We start from the raw sequence: 20,973 nt of genomic DNA, 5'->3' as shown, positions 1-20,973 counted from the left end.
CAGGCCTCTCCCAAGCCGGGGGCCCCCCTGCAGCCCGGGCTGGCTTGAAACCCAGGCGGACCCTCCGCTGACCTGTCTCCCTTCGCTCCCGTCCCAGCTGTGCCTCGAGCTTCCGCGCGGAGCCCCTGGACCTGGGGGCGCCTCCTCAGCCAGGGGGACTCTGGGCTGGACCACAGCTGCCCGCCGCCTAGCGCACGGCCGGGCGGGGACGCGGGGTCGTGCTCCGGGGACCGGAGGCGCCCCCCTTGTCCCGGCCTGGAAGGGATGGGGCGGGGGGGTCGCGGCTGGACTAAAACACGCCCACCCCGGCTAAACACGCTTCCTCGGCTTGCAAGACAATAACCCAGCCCTGGCTGGGGGGCGGCTGCTGGCCCCCCCTCCCTAAACAAGGAGCGGAGGCTGCGTGGGGCTCGCCCGGCCCCTCCCTGCCTGCGCCCGGCGCGAGGAAGGACCTCGGGGCCCTGCCCAGTGCGGGCTCGGCTCTGGCGGCTCCGTGCGTCCTGCCCGCGCCATGGCTGGGGGCGGTGGCTGCTGCCGGCTGGGAGTTGGTGGTTGCGTCCCCGGGGATGCAGCGCAGGTAGGCGCCCCGCACGCGGGAGGACCCACAGGGCGAGTGGGGGGGGGAGGGCAGCCCTCAGTGCAGGACCCGGCAGCGGGTACCGGCCTGCTGTGTGGGTGCAGGGGCAGAAAGCTTAGCTCAAAGGAGTCCAGGCCACTTTATAAATGATCGCATCCGGGAATCGTTGTATCCGTCCGTGACACGTGGAAGGCAGAAGTTGTTTGAGGGCGCACAGCAGCAGGGAAAGAAGAACGATCCGTCAAAGAGCAGGGAACGCAGCAGGCGGGGTGTAATCTCCGGGACTGGAAGGGACTCAAGGGAGGGCAGGGCAGGGCAGGGCACTAGTGCTAATAATGGTCCCAACTCTTCTGAAACGGCAACGGAATCTTTAATTACCTGATGTGTTCAGGACCTCTGTTTTACCATCTACAAGATTGCAACATTGCATCAGCAACAGCACGGAGCGCCTCAGTATCATTCGGTGTCACTGAATCGGTGCCTGGTTCCACCCATTGAGTTGCCTGACACTTTCCTACAGCAGCTGAGGTGTCTTGGAGGTCACCCATCAAGTATTAACCTATCCCAACTGAGGAGCTGATAAAATGAAAGGCTGATGCGGTGCCTTCATAGTAGTTAAATAAGGGCCATAACGCACCAAGATGTGTTTTAGTAAACTCTAGTTTTAGAATCATTTTAACAGACTCAAATGTTCAAATACTTCTCATCTACAAGAGCAACTAGAACCAATCTTGTTTTGGTGTAGGAAAAGGAAATCTATCTTGGATAAATTTAAATTTTATTTCATTTAGATTATGTATGTCAACAGCTGCTTTTACTAAATTAAATATGCAAAGTATTGTAGCTATCCAAAGAATCCTTGTGGTGATTTACTGCAAGGATCTGGTGCCTTAAAAACAGGTAATGTGAAATAGCAGCTGTATGACTTCTTCTGTAGATGTCATTGTGCTCGTTTCTAAGGGAAATACATATTGTCCCTATGAAGATTTTGTGAAGAGAAAATACATATTTAATACATTGCATATTCATCCTCACATCCTAAAATAGCATTGTTGGTCCACTGTATTTTGGTTTTTAAGCTGTTGAAAATTGTCTTAATCCTACTAATGGATTTGTTAAGATTATCACAGATTATCAAAGTCTACTTTATATTACAATATGAAAATAATTTAACACATTTTGAGTACAAGTGGTTTGGAATCAAATTGTGGGGGGAAAAAACCTTTTTTAAAAAAAAAAAACTTTAATAAAGAATCCAATTCCCAGAGAAACAAAGTGGGTGAGGTTATATCGTTTATTGGATCAACTTCAGGTGGTGAGAGAGACAAGCTTTTGAGTTTACACATCGTTCTTTTTCAAATCTGGGAAATTTACTCAGATTGTCATAGCTAAGTAAGTTTCCCAGAGCTGAAGAAGAGCTCTGTATAAACTCGGAAGCTTGTTTCTGTCACCAACAGAAGTTGGTCCAAAAAAAGAAATTACCTCTCCCACCTTGTTTCTCTAACATCCTGGGACCAACGCAGCTACAAGAGGACTATATATCCGATTCCTATTGATTTAACAGTAATTCTTTAAATTCTCAGTGAATGCTTTCAGAAAATGTCAGTTATTGATATTTGAAAGCTCACTTTAAAGTATAATCTGGTGAGCTAATACAATAATCTCTTCTCAGAGCTCATGGAAACTTTGTGTCATTTTTCTTTGCAGCCAGAATTATACATGGAAGGCATCACAAAGAGTTGGATTGTTTTTATAAACCGAACCAGAAGACTAACAAGCCAGATCTCAGCTGATGTAAATCAAATCATTCCATTGGCTTCAGTAGAGCTGTGCTGATCTACATCAGATGAGGATCTGGTCCACTGTGTGTTTTCTTGGCATCTGCCAGACTGTGAAAAATGAAGAACGATAAATTAGTTAATAGCAATCTCAGTATAAAACTCACGTTAAAACTGTATTTTAACTGTTACTAATGACAACTCAGGTTTTTAAAACTGATTTAATTTTTATAGTTTAATTTATTTTTCATCAATGTAAATATAAATGCTTGGGATTCTTATACATGGACTCCCACAGATAAAATGATTTTTAGTTCTATGCCAATGAAATGTTTAAAATCTTCTAAAGTTTCTGTTGTACATTTTAACAAAATGCTTTTTTTTTTTAAACGGTCTTGCTTCACTTGACTTATTGTTTTCAAAAGATAATAAATCATAGAGGAAGAATGGTGTCTCTGTTTAAATTTAAATCAGTTGTACAAATGACAGCTTGTCCAGATTTATCAAAGAATAATCCTGGATTATGTTTGTTGAATTTCCAAGTGCCTTTTAAACATGTTGATAGCTGAGGTTCATAAGGAGAATACAGCCATTGTCTGTTACGGGAAAGGACTACAATATTAAATATATATATAACCATTTAATTTTTAAAAATTGGAAACACTTGTATTTGATTTAAAATACTGTAATTGATCTTCATGGCTATGTGGTGAATAAATAGAGCATTTGCTGTTCCTGGAAAAATATAGGAGGGTGTATTTGTTTTTATTTTTTGTAATCCTGGAATTCCTTGGAAAAATGCTAGGACTGTCTTAATCTTCTAGATTAAAAAAATATTGCTGACTATGAACTTTTTTTTAATGCGTGTCTATTTTTCCAGTGATGTTAAAACTAAAGGAAACAACTATATTGTCACAATTACAGCATTTACGACAGACTCTCCACTAACCAGAGAGAATATGGAGCCCTTAGAAAGTGTCATCATCTACAATTTATACACATATATAAACTCATATTGCATAATCATATTTTTATATATATATATGTGTATATATATAAAAGAAACCTATTTAATCTAAGTTTATATACTCAAAAGTGCAATGCCATGTTATTTTTAGTCACAAGAGTAAAGAGACAACTTTTCTTTGAATTTTGAAACATAGTACATAGGTTAGAAACTTTTAATAGTGTATAGTGAATGAAGCTCAGAAAAGGAAGATGTTCTGGGAAGTAGATGTATCTGGAGGGTGATGGAATTATTAAAATCAAATTTGACTTAATTTTATATACACTCGAGTGCTGACTATCAAAAGTAAGTATTGTGCAAACACTTATGTACTTGCTTTGTAGCTATAAAATTTAACCACGTGCAGGAGTTTTTGCAGGACCATGGCAGCATAAGTATTTGGAGAATAGATTTGCCTGTTTAATTAAAATGTATTTAATATAGCTTTTTCCATCAGAGGAGAATCAAAAATAGGTCATTTACATTTTCAACTAAGTGAAACTAAATGATAATACAGATGAAAGTTTTTAGAGAATTTTCAGTTTCAGGGTTTCTTTCATAGAAATATGTTACCTTTCTTAAAGGTGTGTTCATTTGACCAGATTTTCAAATAATCTTGCACAATAACCCTACACAAAAATTATTCAAGTCTTGAGCTTTTCAAGGTTTTCAAGAGGAGGAAGTATGCATCACATGGACTTTTAAAAGCATGTCATACACATACTTCTGGAGATGATGGAAAATGTTCTATTTTTGGCACTCAGTGGAAATTCTTTGGCCATGTGGTATGAATTTACAATGTAAATTTATAGTAGTGGCTATGGTGAGATAGATACACTGGAAGTTAGCCTATGTAATTTGACAAGAGGAGAACTTAACTGCTTTCAAAACATTTGAAGGAGGTAAACACTAAGGATGGACAAATGTATTTAGGACATGGTAGGAGAAATAAGAGTTATGCAACTTTGTGATCATAAGGATACTTATCCTATACTGGCAAAGATTGATGGATGGACTAGATGATTTAACCTTTCTTTTTTTATTTCTAATCTTGATGGGCTCAACCAAAAGTTCATTGACTGCACTGGGCTTTGGGCCAGGCCCTTTAACTATGAAGGTCATCTGATTTTTTGTTTTTCTAATGTGGCCCACATAAAATGTTCAGTGCAGCATACAAACATACTGTCAATCTTTAGTTCAGGCACCTGTGAGATTTTTATGATTTTCGCAGTCCTCCTGTATAGCTCAGATTATATCATCTCATGTAATTGATTTTAAAATTTGTAAGTGAACAATTACTTTTTTTTTTTTTTTTTTTAAAGGATAAGTTACATCCAAGAAATCTGATCCCAGAGCTCTGTAAGCAATTTTATCATTTAGGGTGGGTCACAGGAACTGGTGGAGGAATCAGCTTGAAACATGGGTAAGTGGAGGTTTTGAGAGCAATAACTATACAGATGATGGGGTCAATTGAACAAGAGGTGAGTGCACTACAATTCATGAAGGTTGGCTGAAATTCAGGACTGAGGCATTAGACAGAGATATGTTGCAGAGGTGACATTCTTGGTCTCTGAGAAGGGTGGAATAATTCTTGTATTCAGATAAATCCTGAAGATGTATTAATGGGAGATAATTTAGGCAGGGGCAGGCAACAAGAAGACTTGCACTAAACAAATTTTTGGTGTGTGTGCAATACTAAAGAGTGTGAAGATAGGTACCCCTTTTGCTATATAATTTTGCACCACCATCTATTCAGCTTGATAAATTAGAAGTTATGTATGGATACAGAGCTCCTCTTAGTGGCAATTGAAGGAAAAGAACATCAGTCATAATTACACCACAGATGCACTGTTAGTGCAGGATAAACTTGATCTGAAGTTGCAAAGTAGTGAAATACTGAGATTTGTCAGTATCCATCACCTCACCACATGCATGCAGCCATGTTGCTGTTCAAGCATCTGATCTGAAGTAGAGGACTTTGATTTTAAAAAAGTGTGAGGTTAAGCATCTCAGAAGGATTCTAGAGCCCTCTGACGTTTTTTACAGGGTGGGATGGTGTATTAGTCTGAGCACAGAGCCATTTAGAATGGTCCTGAGTTCTATTCTATATGCTGACATTGACTACCTCTGTTGCCTTGGGCAGGTCATTTAACCTCTTTATTTTCTGCCTCAGGCAAGGTGAGTGAGGTAATATTTTTTTATTGAACCAACTTCTGTTAGTGAGAGACAAATTTTCATCATTGTTGCTCACTGGAGAAATCTAGCGAATGTTTAGAATAATTGCACTAGTTCGGATATAGGACAGTGTATTGGAAAATTATTCTATGACTTTTGGTCAACTGTCCTTCATTTAAAATACTATATTCTATTGTCAGTTCTTCATTAAATGTTTAATTTTAAAACAAGTAATTTTTCTTTTAGAAAGAATGTTGTTTGTCTCTGTTTCAGTTGCAATCAAATAATTAACGGCTTAACATACAGCTTTCTTAGTTATCTTGCTCATAGAATGGGCAAGTGTCAATGAATTAAATCCATTACTGTTAATGCATTAGTACTGCAAACAGGTAATCCATTAAAACCACATTTTTTGTATCACAGATATCATGTGTTTTGTCTAGATAAGTACATTATCTTGAAGGTTATGTCTTATTCAAAGGACTGTCTAGTCCATAAATGTAAACACCTCAGTCTTTGTCCTGAAATTGCAGGAAATGTATCTGTAGCTTGACAAATTGTTCACTAGGTGTCTCTGCACTACAGTTTTTAAAATAAGGTCTTTGAAGGTGAATAGTGATTCCAAATATTATCTGATAGAAAGTCCCCTTTTTTATGGCCTTTACTGAACATATTTCACATGCTATTTTTAAATAATTTTAATTTATGTAAAGCTGTTGAAATTCTTCATTCATATAAGCCTTGCAAGCATTTGGAATTTTCACTTGAACATAAATTGTTCAATTTATTGAATTGTTCAATATTTTTCCATGCAAATTAAATACATTTATTCAGACATTTTAAAACATATATAATGCATTTTTATACTTGCCACTCAAATATGTGGTGTATTCCCCAAAACTAAATTATAATGATTATAATAATTGTTATTAAGCTGTCTCTGCTTGCAGTTTCCCTTCTATTCCACTTTGATTCCAACTAATATGGGGTGTAGGTTTTTGTTTTTTCCATCAATGATACACTCAGTGAAATCTGTAGCAGGTTAAAAGGACTATTTATATCTTGGATATTCTCAGAGCTTCCAACTGCCCTACTAAGATCAGTGTCACATATTGAAAATAATCTGTATGTGAATGTGTGGTATGGTGCGAGGAGAAGTGTGGTTTGCATTATCATGTATTATGTATGTTAATTTTTTATCAATAAAGGATAGAGTACTGAAATGGCTCTAGCAAATGTATGTATATTTCAAATTGTATATCTTATACATGGAACTAAATTCCATATCTTTTCCTAGAAATGAAATCTACATTGCTCCATCAGGAGTCCAAAAGGAAAGAATTCAGGTATGTAAAACTTATTTTTTACCTCACAGCTCATCCTTGAAAAGGAGCAAAATTACCTTTAGTGAGCTATTTATTCTGAGTGTTTTTTCAAAGCGGTTTTGGGTTTTTTTCTTGTTGTGAAATCTGAAACTGGTTATTATTACTGACTACCTTCTTGAGACTACCGATGATTTCTCCTATTATTATGTGATCTCAGAGCAGCAATTCAGTATTTGTTCAGTGGCATATGTAGGTTATTCCTTTTGAGTTTTCTTGTCCTAAATTAGTACTGACCATGAGATCTGAAATCTACTCCACCCCCAGATTTGTTCTCCAACAATCCAATGTTTAGCTGATTTGCTACAATTTCAGTCAACAATGTGTACATGCAGTTAGGTTAAATCTGTGTTAAAGCTTTTATTCGACATATTTTTATTTGTTTGTATGTAAATATTTCTTCCTCTTGGGCTTCTCTGTAGGCAGATAGGATCTTCCCGTGTCAAGATGACCTTAGTCTATCTCAGTCCCTCTCCCTGAGGAATAAAAACAGAAGTACTGCTGGAGATGAATAGTAAATACTGCCAGCTGATTTATGATACTGGGGACTCCACTGAAACAGAAACATATGTGGAACAAGATTCACTGCTCCACATCTCCATCTGAGATAATACAACAAAGGATGATAGGAATCCTCTTGTGCTAATTGAGACTTAGGTTTCTATATAATGATTATTATATGTGTTTGTAGAAGAAAAGATAGGTGGAAGGATACATTCTGGCATGATGCATAATTTATTTTAAATAAAAAAAGGTTTTGTGCTTAATCTTATGGAGAAATTGTTCAAGAACAGTTTAGTAATGCAAAAATACAGTTTATGTAAAGCTGCAAAAAGCAAGTCTGTTTTTCCAGATATCTCCCCAGAAGAAAAATAAATCAGTTTTTGGGGAAAAGTGTCACAGTTTAAGTAGTTCTACCTCTCTCACAGCCTGAAGATATGTTTGTTTGTGACATAGAAGAACGGGACATCAGTGGCCCTCCACCACACAAGAAACTGAAGAAAAGCCAATGCACGCCTCTCTTTATGAATGCTTACACCATGAGAGGTATGCGATATATGCATTTGATTCAAACAATAATAAATCAATATAAATCAGTTCATGAAACAGAAACTCCTTCTAAGTCATAACTATAGATAGCATCACTGGAATTTAATATTGCCTGAATTGGAAAGTACCATAGTAGCTAAATTTGAAGTCTGTTGACCTTGCAATAGTTTCATACTAATGGATTTTAGACTATATTTCAATCATTTGCAGTTGTAAAGGTTACCAAATTATTGATTAAATGGTATAAGAAATGTAAAGCTATTAAGATTCAAATAATTGACAGAAGATGTATCTATTTTAAAATTATAAATATATTGAAAAACACTTTTCCTTTTTCTCTAGTTACAGTGCATGCCAAGTCATGAGTTTACAATTCTATTTATCTTGCATTTGTTGATATCAGAAATGCCAGAAATAGTACAGACAGTGCAACTCTCCCAACTGTTTGCTACAGTAAGTGGAAATAGCATGCCCTCATATCAGATCTTTGGGAGAAACAAACCCACATGGGGTCTAGTAATGGACATGACATTTCATGCATGACTGCAACAACGTGGGTTAGAGGCCCTGTTTGTCTACTGTTTCTGTCCAGTTCATCCTAATGAAAAAAGACAATGCAATCCCTTTATCTAATGCCACCAGTCCCATTTAAAAATATATTTTAACTTTTAAAATGCGTATTAATGTCACGCTTCTGCACTTTATCAGTTTAATTTTATGGAATTCGATTTTAACAGTAGCTGAAGGTTTTGTGCAATTGTACAAGATTAATGTCTTCTTTTGTTCTCCTCCCTGCCTCCCCTGTCCCCCCAAAAGATTTTGGGAGTCTATTTCTGGCTTCATTTAAAGGACATTTGCATATGTAGACCCTTTCCATATCCAATTTTCAACAACTTTGCAGGTTTATAACTTTTGATTCCTGTGCTTGACCTTTCCACCACACCACAATATAAAAATAAAATGATTGGAAGTGATGTGTCAGGGAACCGATTTATAGTCTTCAAAGAGAAATAGCTATACATCAGGTAATCTCGCCTTCTGTTCTGAATTCTTTGAATCTTCTTTGTTCTCTTCTTCCACAAATAAGTCACATTTGTAATTCTTTAGAACCTCAGCGCTTTTGAGTGATATAATTAAAATGTTTCAGTCATCTCAACAGATGGAAATGTAAAATAGATGCATAAGGAAGAAGGTTTGCCTGGAATTTGCACTAAAACCAGCCACCGACATCTTAAAGATACCTCTCACTGTTCTTTGTAGATTACAGCTTACTTCCTATTAACATACCTTTTGGTTGCTCTAAAGAGCTGATTATTTTCCTTGTCTAGTCCATTAACAAGGATGTTCAGCTGAAGAGTAGAAACTCATTTTCACATGTCAGTTTATCTTAATGGAAGGTAAGGAGCCACATTTCAATATTTCAAGTTCCTTTTTTCTTCTCCTCCTAGGAGCTGGAGCTGTGATCCATACTCATTCTAAAGCTGCTGTCATGGCCACCCTTCTGTATCCAGGAAGTGAGTTTAGAATTACTCATCAGGAAATGATAAAAGGAATAAAAAAATGCACTTCAGGAGGGTATTACAGGTATATTCCCATTTACAAGACTAATCCAGTATACACTATTTCTGCTTAAATGTAGTCTTCAAAAATGTCAGCGTCTTTGGTGGTGTCAGCATTCAGGTGAGCGATATTTGTAATTAAGTCAGAGGAATATTCACTCACAGGCTGATTTGAATAAAACTCACCTTGTGTGTCTTGGACCAAAGCTCAAATCCATTTAATTGTCTAGGGAAGAACAATATTTTCCAGTGTAATGAATTTCCCTTACATTTCTATATTGTGGAATATAGAACATATTCTATATTCTTCTTTTATTGTGCATTTGAGTGAATCTGAGTGCTCCACAACCCGCTCAATCGACCCCACTGCATCGATCCCCAAGGAGCCAGCAACGTAGACATATCCATTGACTTCCCTGGAGAAGGAGCTTAATTATTCTAGATTTTGAGTGGTAGCTTTTTGTAGGGACTCTTTCCCAAGAACATTGAGTTGGGACCAGCAATATGGGCTGTTAAAGATGCATGCCTCTGCACTTTCTTGGTGTTAATTTTCATAATTTTGTAACTAACATTTTTTCCCCAAAATTTTTGGGAAAGGAGAAATACATTGAGATTGGGATTTGGTACAAGAGTGTGTTCTGTGCACATAAATCTGGCAACTTGCCAAAACTGTAACTTTTGTCTGCATTGGTATTTGCATTTTTAATGTATGGCAAAGGCATCTTATATCACTGGATAGGCATTTTTTATCTTGAATTTTGTATAAAACTTTTAAAACATTTTTAAAGGCTACACCATAAGAAAAGACAAAATCTTTTTTTGGAGTCAATTTCCAGGGGAGCTGTGTTTCTGGGTATTGTTTTCTGGTGGTGGTTCAGGTAAATATTGAGGATGGGATTTTCAAAATATTTATCATTGGCCCAAATCTGATCTCACTGCAGTCAGATGAAGTTTTACCTTTGACTTGGTGGGAGCAGCCAGGCCAGTGATAAACAATTTTGAAAAATCTGAACCCTCAGCTGTCCCTGGACATCTTTTAAAAAAAAGTAGCCTGTGCCTGGTCTCTCTCTGTTTTTCTCTCACTAATAAAGTAACACTTGGCATGTGCATACCATCATTTATCTAAGAATCTCAAGGAGCTTTGTATATCTTAATTCTCACAAACAACCTTGTGAAGCTGGTAAGTGGTTTCACAGAAGAAGGCACAGAGAAGTGTTGTGACTTGTCTAAAATCAAACAGCCAGTAGCAGAGCTGAGACTAGAACCTAGGAGATGTGGCTCCCAGTTATCTGTTCTAACTACTAGCCAATACTCCAGCTCTAGTTTTAATTTCCAGGCTGCATGTTAGTAGTAGGTGAGCTCACAAACATTGCTACCAGTTGTTTCATTCATTAGACTGTAGAGAGCTTTGTGATGCTTCAGCATGAAAGACTCTGTGTAGAACCAGATTTTCAATCTTTCTGTGAATAAACTCATCTAATACTAGATTTACTACTTTCAGCATTGCTTCATATCTATTATTTGGATCCACCATTTTGGAAGATGTTCTTCCACCATCTACTCAAAAAATACCTGTATAATCTTGAGGATGAATCTGAACTTGTACTAGAGATTTATTGTCTCTATATAAACAAGTTTCTGCAAATATTAATTAAGGTTCAAACAATGCCAAATAGCCCAGTCCCTCTTTATTACACACTGTTGTGCAAATTCCACTGTAAACAAGTACAGCACTGTACTTGCCGATAGTGCAGTGGTTCTCAAACTATTGTCTGCAGATTGCATGTATTCCACTAAGCGCTTTGACACGCTAGAGAAACATCTTTAATTCTTCAAGCACTAACACTTCCTTCTAGCTGTATGCCTGGTCAGAACTCTCTCAGGGTTTCCAAAGTCTTTTTTAGATCAGTCAAATGTAGATTTTTTTTTTAAATTATTATTATCTGCATCCGGAGTGGCTGCTTCTTACGTTTCTTTATTTGGTGTTTAAGTAAATTCAGCTATGATCAAGTTTGTAGATGTTGCTAAAAAAGGGGTTTGCAACGCAGAAGAGGACAGACCGAAGTTGCAAAGTGACCCAGATAGATGAATGCAGTAAGGGCAGGCAATGAAAGGAAATTTAGTGCTGAGAAAAGTAAATGCCTCAACCCAAGGAGAGAGAATAAACTGCAGATACAAAAAGTGATATATAACCAAGCAGTTACACCAAGTGCATTAAAGTATTTTTATTTTCTTTTGTCCTGAATACTGTTCAAGTATTCCCAGCATAGTATAACCAAACACTATAGCTTTCATAGGGAAGGTGTTGGATCAGGGTTGGGATGGGAAGTGTCCCCGACAGGATGTATAGCATAGCATGGTTCACAAAATGAAAGAGTTTGAGAATCACTGTTGCAGAGGATTTGGTAACATCTTTAAGTAACAGAGGGAGAACCTCCTTGATTGGGAAAAGCTTAGCACAATGGCTCTTAGATGTGGAAAAGAACTATGATATCATCCATGCCATGTAAGATCAGGAACAGAGTAGTCTCCTGACACAAAACAATTCAGAATGCATTGGTTTTTAATTGCAACAATACCTCATTTTCTGTTTAGATACGATGACAAGTTAGTGGTTCCCATTGTTGAGAACACACCAGAGGAGAAGGACCTCAAGGAACGAATGGCACATGCAATGAATGAATATCCAGACTCTTGTGCTGTATTGGTCAGACGTCATGGAGTTTATGTGTGGGGAGAAACATGGGAAAAAGCCAAAACAATGTGAGTGCAATGTAAAGAAGGTTGTATCTGTTGCCATAGTAGCCCTGAAATATTAATGGAGGTAGAATCACTGCACATGCACCTCAGCCACAGTTGATACTTCTCTCCCTAGGCTCACACCACCAGTGACTCTCAGGGTGACGTGCTGGTCCTGTTGAAGTCAATGGAGAGCTTTGCCAATAAGGCCGTGATTTCATCTTTGGACTCTTCATCTTTCACAACCACCCCAGTTTATGGGATTCCTGGCAACTTCTTTTCATGTGGGAAGGGCCATCCCCACATACATATCAGCTTCTGGGGAGGATCTACAAGCTGCCTACATGGGCCCCTTGCAGTACCCTCATTAAGAGCCTCAGCCTACAGAACCACACATGCAGAGTGATGAGCGGTTTTAAATAATATTGTGTCCCATAAATGGGAATCCATTTCCCCACCTGCCAGTGGAAAGCTGTGCTGCACAAACCCTGGGCACTACAGAGCCCTTGCTTAACCCTTCCCCACCAGCGATTTTAATATGAAGGTGGAGTGGATATTGCAATAAAGATGAGTGAGAGCGGCGTGTGCTGCCTGATCACTATGCTATCAATGCTCAGTGTATAGAAAACCAATGTTCTTTTTAAAAATGTGCAGCTTCCAAAGGATGCATTCCAACTCCACTTTTCTCCTCTTCTGTTTTTACTGAAGGTGTGAATGTTATGATTACCTGTTTGATATCGCCGTACAGATGAAGCAGCATGGACTAGATCCTGCAAAACATCCAGCTGAAGAAAACAGGATCATATAAACCACCACACCACAGTTCTGTTCCCCCACCCACCCAAAATTGCAGCGCAAAACATGGAAATGCATTTGTCAACCTTCAAACATTTACAACTGCATCTAGTACAGCATGTTTTATGTCTCTCTAAAGTTGAATTAGATCAAAAGTGTTTAATAACAGCAAGTGGAGGAAACATAGCCCCCAATCCTGCAAGCTGATCCATGCAGGCAGACCCTCATGCTCAGGCGCGCACCTTGACTTGCAGCATCAGGGCCATGCTTAGCAATCCGGTTTTAGGCCTGTTGTTTTTTTCCATCAGTGGCAGTTGTTGAATGCCATTTGATTAATTCCAGCGGGCATGCTGTGGCACTTGTGTACCTTGGACAGGAAAACTACAGTGGATTTCGCTCCCTGTTGCCAAAGAATCAGTGATCAGTAGTAGATGAAACTCTCTTAAAATTAAATGTCTCAAAATGTAACTATCAGATTGTCATTTTTGTAACTGTTTAAATATATAAACATATTAAATCGGTCTCTGAATGTTTTAAGCACAACAAAGGAATTCAGACCAGAAGCTTTAACTTCACCTCAGTGTGCCTGACTTTGGTACTGCAGCATATTGTGTACACAGGCTCACTGTATGGTCACTTGTGCCTCCCAGCTAGCTCTCAGGAATCAGGGCCTGTAGCAGAGCTAGTCTGGAGGGCCAGCAGCAGCAGCTTGCTGGCCATTCATTGCTCATGCCTACCATTGTACCTGTTCCTGTCTTACCTTGTTCCTGCTGCTTCTGCCTTGCACCCAGCCTTGCCTCTGTCCTGCCCCTGCCTTGAACCTCTGCTTGCCTGCTACCCAAGGTTCCTTGACCCAATAATTTTAGTTTCAGTGAGTCAGTATCAGGAAATAAACCAAAGGAAACACAGTACCTCTGCCTGCTATAGGGCTGGCACAGACAAGTCAAAACCAAGTGTTCTTAACTTAAAACTTTACTTTATTGGTCTCCAGCAATTCCCATTGGAATTACCTTTACTGGAAGTCTCCACTTATTAATTTTAAGCACATACAAATACAATAGGTGGTTAGAGTACCCCAAAACTTGATAGTTACCCCACAAGACCCCACAGTCTTTGGGTGAATCAGTCACAGATTTCCAGATGGGCAGTCCTTCCGTCTGTGCCTGGAGATCTTTTCAATGTGTCCACGAAGCGAAAGGTCTGACTCAGACTTGCTACCTCCCTCTTACACCCCAATAGGTAGAGACACGTCTAGCAAAAGAATGTTACATAGCTGACCAAACAAAACAATCACTGGGCAAAAGCAAGAGTTACAGAGACATGTCTCTAAAAAAATATATTGTTAAGCAATGTTAAGCTGTTAGTCTGATAGCTAAATTTCCCCATACTGACAATTCTAAAATATATCCAGGCTTCCTGTTTTTCACAGACATTCGCTCCAGCATGTTCAGAGAGAGAACGCAGAGAACCAGGCTCACTTCATGTGTTCATTTTCTGACTCCCCCTCCTCCCGGTTTGCCTAGTTATGCCTACAGAGGCCTAAAAATGGCTAAAAGCAGCAAGCAGAATAATTGGTAGTCCACTCCAGTACTTGGCAGTGGCTTGGGCACCTGGGCTGTTTGCTAAAATGCCCTTGTACAGCTCCAGTTCCTGACCTCTGGCTTGACCCGTGGCTCCAGCGTCTGACTACTGACTCTGGCTTGACCCTTGGCTCTGGTATCTAGCTCTCCTGACCTCCATTTTGACCCTTGGCTCCAGCTCCTGACTACTGACTCCAGCTGTGACCCTAACATTGGTTCTCAATACCTGTTCCAAGCACTAGGTCTAACACTCACTCTGACCATTAGGTTAGACTACCCTCATCCGTGTCATCTGACACTACTCTGCAGTGAAAATAACTCGAGTATCTGCTCCTCTGACCCCTCCAGCCCCCAGAAAAACACAACAATCACCCACCCATACTCGCCTTGCAGGACAATGCATGTAGGTGACCTGGATTTATGTGTACTATGCTCGGAACAATATCTGTATCGAGATCAGAAGATCCAAAGTTAATTAAAAAGTCAGATACCAAGGAACCAGGTAGCCCAGATACAAAGACAGTTTTGGATAGACACATTTCTATATTTTAAGTAGCATCCAGCATCAACATTTAGATAGTTTGTAATTTTTCTAAAATCTGTGGTTTTATTAAAATCAACTCTAGCATTGTGCATAATTGAAAGAGAAAAACGTCCTAAATAGTGGCTGAGCAGAAACTGATTATAGCATTTACGGTATGTCTACACTGCAGTTAGACACCCGTGGCTGGCCCATGCCACCTGACTCGGGACCATGCAGCTTGGGCTGTGAAGCTGGTTAATTGCAGGGTAGACTTCAGGGCTGGAGCTGCAGCCTGAGCTCTGGGACCCTCCCACCTCGCTGGGTCCTACAGACGTCTGCACTGAAGTTATGCAGTGTAGTTATAGCCGTGTCAGGCCCAGCATACTAGAGAGATGAGGAGAGACAGAGCTCTGGGACCCTGCCCCTTTGCTGGGCACTGCAGCTATGCACTGTAGTTATAGCTGTGTCCGGCCCAGCATACTAGAGAAACAAGCTGGATGAGGTAATATCTTTTATTGAACCAACTTCTGTTGGTGAGAGAAGTGCTCTTTGGGTTTGGGAAAGTTACCCCCAGCGTCACAGCAAAATGCAAAGTGGAACAAATTGTTGACTTTAAATGGTTAGCATATGTTGTAAGGGACCATTCAAGGGACTTGTCCCCAAGATGCGCCTACTCCTAAAAATCAGAGTGATCTTCAAAGATCCCAGAACCAGTTTGAAAAAAACACTTTCTAATCAAATTAGTGGTTTCATATAATAATAGTATTAAGAGCCCGTTAACTATTTATTCTACTTTAATAACTTGTTTAGAATACATTTGCCTTTGTCCTGCTTCTCCCATACAGGTTTGGGTATTCCTAATCAACTGCGCAACTCTCAGATTCTGCTGTACATGGCCCAAACCAGAAGGGGGCGTTATTACACACATTTAACAGCTGACTACTACTAATCACTTTTAACTATGACATGGTTTGGAGGAAAGGAGGGGGCGTTAAAAAAAAAAAAATTCTGTGGATGAATATCTTCAATAAACCACTTGGATTTTCTCAATTCAATTCTAAATTTCTGAATGGCTCCAACTGTCAATTAAAAAAATATTTTAAACTAATTTTTTGCTCTTATAATTTTCTGTTTATAAATTCACAGCCCTGTACTATTTTGTTGTTGTTGTTATTATTATTATTATTTTGTGGGGAGGAGGGTTTTGTATGGAAAACCTCAGGTGTAGGTTTCTTCTGGACTGCAAAAAAGTATTGATGGCAAATACACACAGATATATTCTTTTACTATAATTTAACTTTTATTTTCTTTTACAACCTCTCTTTATATTGAAATTATTTATTAATTATTAATTTTTGCCATTATATTGCCTACACTTACTCTCACAAAAGAGGATGTGGTTTGGTCAGACTTGGACATCTATTTTTTGAAAAATCAATAAAAAAGAGTAATGAAGATGTTGAGATGTTATGAAGCTCTCTGGACGACAGTTAAGTATCTTCTGTTAAGTATATATTGGAAAACGATGGTAGGCACCATATTTAATGAAGGATTAACATAATTGTGATGCCTCTTTTATATTGCAATTAGCTATTGCATTTTTTTTCTAGATCTGCTTCTAGATATTTAGCTTTGTGCTGGATTATGGCTCATGACTTTTGCAGAACTAATGACCCATGGTGGTTCTGTTAATAGATGCTTGTAACCACTCAAGTTGAAAATTTCAATATCAGTTGACAATCTAAATTTAATTAATCTTTCTACTTCTTTTTTTAAATTCCAGATTAAAAAATAAGATATGAATCCTGAAGCACCAGTTGAATTGTAATTTGTTCCTGAGTGTTATGTTTTTTTCCCCTTTTTTTAATAAGGCCTATAACTGATGGTCTTAGAATCTTCTGCTATCTTAGATTCTCTTCTGAACTACGAGAAAGCTAACATAATTCTGTAGCTTTTCCTTGGAAAAGAATTACTGTAAGACAGATGTTCTGTCTTAATTTTTCCTTCACAAAGGAATTCACTTGCAATAAGATCTTGTTAAAGACCATTCAAATTTTAAAACATATGGGTAACTCTTTTTATTACCATGGTTACCCCAGGGTAAAATTTCATCTAATGTCATGATTCAGGATATAAACAATGCCATATGGGTCAAAAGCACATTATTCACTGAAATACAGTATTCCATAATAGTACCTTTGTCCAATATATTGGGGAATGGCCAGTGTTGGAAGCAAGGTATCAGTGTTGATAGATTAATGGCCTGATCAATAGAGTAACTAAGTTTCTATGAATACCTCTCTAAATCAAGAGCTACAGTATATATACATTTTACTTTGTTCTATGGGAAAGATGAGTTGACTCATTATTATATTGATTATGTATGCCATAATGTTGACAGTCAGGCTTGCCTTTCAGGTACGAAGAAATTCTCTCTCTTTTTTGGCTTTCTTGTGACTGTATGCAGTTCTTCTCCCAGGCATTCTTAGAAATAAATTGTGGTGTGCTGAACTTATCCAACAAATATGATGTACTGTCTTGATCAACATTTAATGGATGGTGTATCAGCATGTAATGGTCCTTTGCATTGGACTTTGTGATGTGACCAAAGGTCTGCAAATAAACAAGTTTGCATTAAGTTAGGAATGACTTAATTGCAGGGAACATACCCACTATACATTTTATAGGAAAATATTGTGTTCCTTCCTTTCAGCAGGACGTAATTAATCTTTCTTCCTTTTGAATTCTCCTGTCCTACCCCTCCCAGTCATTGTTCAATTAAGTTCCTTGAAAGAACTGCAGTACTGGTGAATATTTAGATAGACCCCCTTCTATAAGAAAAGGAGTCTAAAATGACCTCCTCACATGAACTTCTGTTACAGCAAAATTCAGTGAGGAAAGCCTTGGTTTTGTCTTTCGTTTCCTATATTCTACAAGTGACCAAATTCGGCTGTTCTTGGCTTCCTTACACTATTTAGGAAGAACACAGCTATTGCACTGAGTCTGAAGGTATGTCTACACTGACGGCGGCAAAGTCGCCACCATCAGATTGATCTTTCTGGATCAATTGAGCAGTCAGTGAAGACCCGCTCAATTGATCAGGAAGTCAACCTAGTAAAATCACCTCCTCAAGTGGCGTAGCACTGCATGGACGGGAACGCAGTTCCCATCGGCGCAATGCAGTGAAGACACCGCACAGAATGGAAGTACAGCAGTCGACGGGAGTTACACAAACTGCTCTGCATAGCTTGTGTAACTCCCGTCAACTGCCGCCAAATTTCCAGGTAAGTGTAGACCAAGTGTCAGTGATTGCAGGTTCTTGAATTATTTCTGTTACTCCTATAATTCATCCTCTACTTTAGGGAAACAAACTTCTGCTAGTAATGTAGCCAACCAAGCTTCCTTTCCCTTCTCCATTTCATCAAAATAGTGCTACTTTTCTTTTCACTGATGATGGATTTAATATTTTTTCCCAAAATAAAACTAAAAAGTTAATGGGCTATTTCCTGCTTGACTTCCCCTTCTCTTGTTTTGGACCCCTATTTCCTTTTCAGTTACTTGTCTTTTGTGGCTTAGGCTTCATTATTTCAGTTACATCCATATTGTATATTTATATCTACTGAACTCCATGTCTTCAGTTCTGAGCAAATTTACTCACTTAAAAAGAAAATTTTATTTTTTAAACAAGAACCTTGTGTTTGAAATGAAGTTGAAAGAAAGGAATTTTGAAAGGGGAAAACAGTTAATACAAGAATCTGACCAAACCCATTCTACAGGGCTCATTCTTGCTTTCCCACGTAAGTGCACTAGTCCCTAGCTCAGACTAGCCTTACAGTGATTTCCCCCTCTCCTCTCTCCATGTTCATACTTTTTTGTCCAATTTGAGCACCCAGCAAAGTCATATTCAGTAAATTTTTACAATCTAACTGATGGGTTTGGATAGAACTTTGTCCTGTGTGAATGCATAGGTCTGTGACAATGTTAACCAAGTCCACCTTTCCAGTGGTGACTTTCCACAGTGTGGAACCTTCGGATTGATCTTTTTCCTACATCATTGTTCACAGATTCTTTGTCAAATGTGTCATGACTGAGGTACTTTAGTATCTGTATTTTCTTGGCTAAGTTTTCTTATCACTAGATGTATTTCTCAGTACCAGACGTTTGGGTTTTGGTGGAGAGCATTCACTGCTAGTGCTGTCGGAGTGATGATCTGTGCATTGCAGTAGGGACTGGAAGTAAGGACTCTGGTCTGACTGACTAGACATTGTGACTTTTGGCAGGTCATGTAATCACTCTGCTCTCATGTTGTAGAGCTAATTGATCTGTGTAAAGAGTCTCAGGATCTTTGCATTTAAGATGCAATGTATGTGAAATTCATTAAAGACAACAGAAGCTGCTCAGTGCTGTTATCACCCCAGAGATATGCTAACAAACAGAGTCATTGCTAGTGTTTCAATCCAACCAGAGGTAGGCTCTGTTTAAAATCTGATAGCTGATGATGACCTCTGATATCCTCTCTACACTGCAATATCTCTTCAGAAGAGAAGTCCTGATAGTATTGAATGAATTAAAATGGTTTTCAAGGCTAACCTTTACAATCATAGGGGAATATAGTTATATCATTATACAGTAATGATGTTTAAAAAGTACAAAAAAACTTCCACAGCTTTTTATTTTACTCCGTTTGTACTGCACTGACAGACTAAAATAGAGGGTACAAGGACAAGCATTTTTCTTGCCATCTTTGTTCTTCTAGGTTTGTATGTTAATAGCCAATACATATTTGATCTGATTTGATCTCTGTTTAACAGAGGTGTAAAGACTGCCTTCATAAAATTTCAACAGTAGCATAACTCCACAAAAAGTGTTGTTCTCATCTAATACATGCTTCCTGCACCCCCAGCTGTATTTTGTAACTGGCTGGAAACTGATGCCAGACAAAATTTAGACTGGAAATAAAAATTTATACCTTAACAGTGAGGGTAACTAACCATGGGATGAATTTTTCAAAGGTCATGGTGTATTCTCCATCACTGGCAATTAAAAAAAAATCCCATCTTGATTTAATGTATGATCTAGTTCAAATGGAATTATTGTGAGGAAGTTCCATGGCCTGTTACACAGGAGGTCAGACTAAATTATCACAATGGTCCCTTCTGGCCTTTGAATGTATGAAAATCTCCCTGTGCTCTCATTGTACTCTGAAGTCCAGCTGAGAGATTTTCTTCAATAATAATCTGTAGACGTGTCAGTCCCAGTAGAACAGCGGTTATCATCCTTTTTCAGACTGGTCCCCCATGTAGTCAGGGCTGAGTTAGGCATCTAAATACCTTTTGAGAATCTGGGCCTAAGGTACTAAGCCAATTAATCATTTTTGTCCCATGTCTACTGTACTCGTTTGACTAAGGTATTTTGTACATTTGCAGCAGGTGGTTGATCACCTTCACAGTTTTAAATGATTATCTGAGTTTAGTATCACCACCTCATGTTATGTACAAACTCGCTTACCTACCTATATCTGGCGGATCATCTAAATGATCATCTGAGTTCAAATCAGATGTTGCTTCATACAACTTTGTTGAGGAACTAACATCCCACTTGGTTTTCAGAAAGCAGAATTTTGCAATATGCAAAAACTCGTAATATTACATGGCATGCCTGTAACCTACATTAGCTTCATAATTATTTACCATAAGTACTCTATTATGCAAATTGATCTTGCATTTCATTTCCTCTGACACTTCAACCGTCATTTTAAAAAGTCAAAACCTAAAAAGACAGGAGCAACATCGAAAAATTGATAACAGTA

At 38.6% G+C, this 20,973-nt stretch overlaps 2 protein-coding genes and 1 long non-coding RNA gene across 3 annotated transcripts in view; 1 reads left to right on the top strand and 2 right to left on the bottom strand.

The window, feature by feature from the left end:
* PDHX (pyruvate dehydrogenase complex component X) overlaps positions 1-302 on the bottom strand; it is an 87,359-nt gene extending 87,057 nt beyond the window's left edge. Inside the window, exon 1 of the mRNA XM_067557548.1 lies at positions 73-302. The gene's annotated coding sequence lies outside the window, so the exon portion shown is untranslated. The remainder of the gene's footprint in view (positions 1-72) is intronic.
* An 83-nt stretch (positions 303-385) lies between these two features.
* Positions 386-13,529, top strand: APIP (APAF1 interacting protein). Its single transcript, XM_067557549.1, has 7 exons — positions 386-577; positions 4,684-4,784; positions 6,834-6,882; positions 7,848-7,965; positions 9,417-9,552; positions 12,123-12,290; positions 12,975-13,529. Exons 1-7 carry the CDS (start codon positions 512-514, stop codon positions 13,072-13,074), a joined length of 738 nt encoding a protein of 245 aa, XP_067413650.1. The 5' UTR covers positions 386-511; the 3' UTR covers positions 13,075-13,529.
* A 4,171-nt stretch (positions 13,530-17,700) lies between these two features.
* LOC137159618 (uncharacterized) overlaps positions 17,701-20,973 on the bottom strand; it is a 59,502-nt gene continuing 56,229 nt past the window's right edge. The window contains exon 3 of the long non-coding RNA XR_010921665.1: positions 17,701-17,777. This is a non-coding gene — a long non-coding RNA (uncharacterized lncRNA). The remainder of the gene's footprint in view (positions 17,778-20,973) is intronic.

The sequence above is a fragment of the Emydura macquarii genome, unplaced genomic scaffold, assembly GCF_026122565.2.
Source record: "Emydura macquarii macquarii isolate MOO-44397 ecotype Brisbane River unplaced genomic scaffold, CSIRO-AGI_Emac_v2 contig_1876, whole genome shotgun sequence".
In the NCBI taxonomy this organism is placed as follows: domain Eukaryota; kingdom Metazoa; phylum Chordata; order Testudines; family Chelidae; genus Emydura; species Emydura macquarii.
The sequence above is the reverse complement of the archived record's forward strand: the minus strand, read 5'-3'. Positions and strand labels throughout refer to the sequence as shown.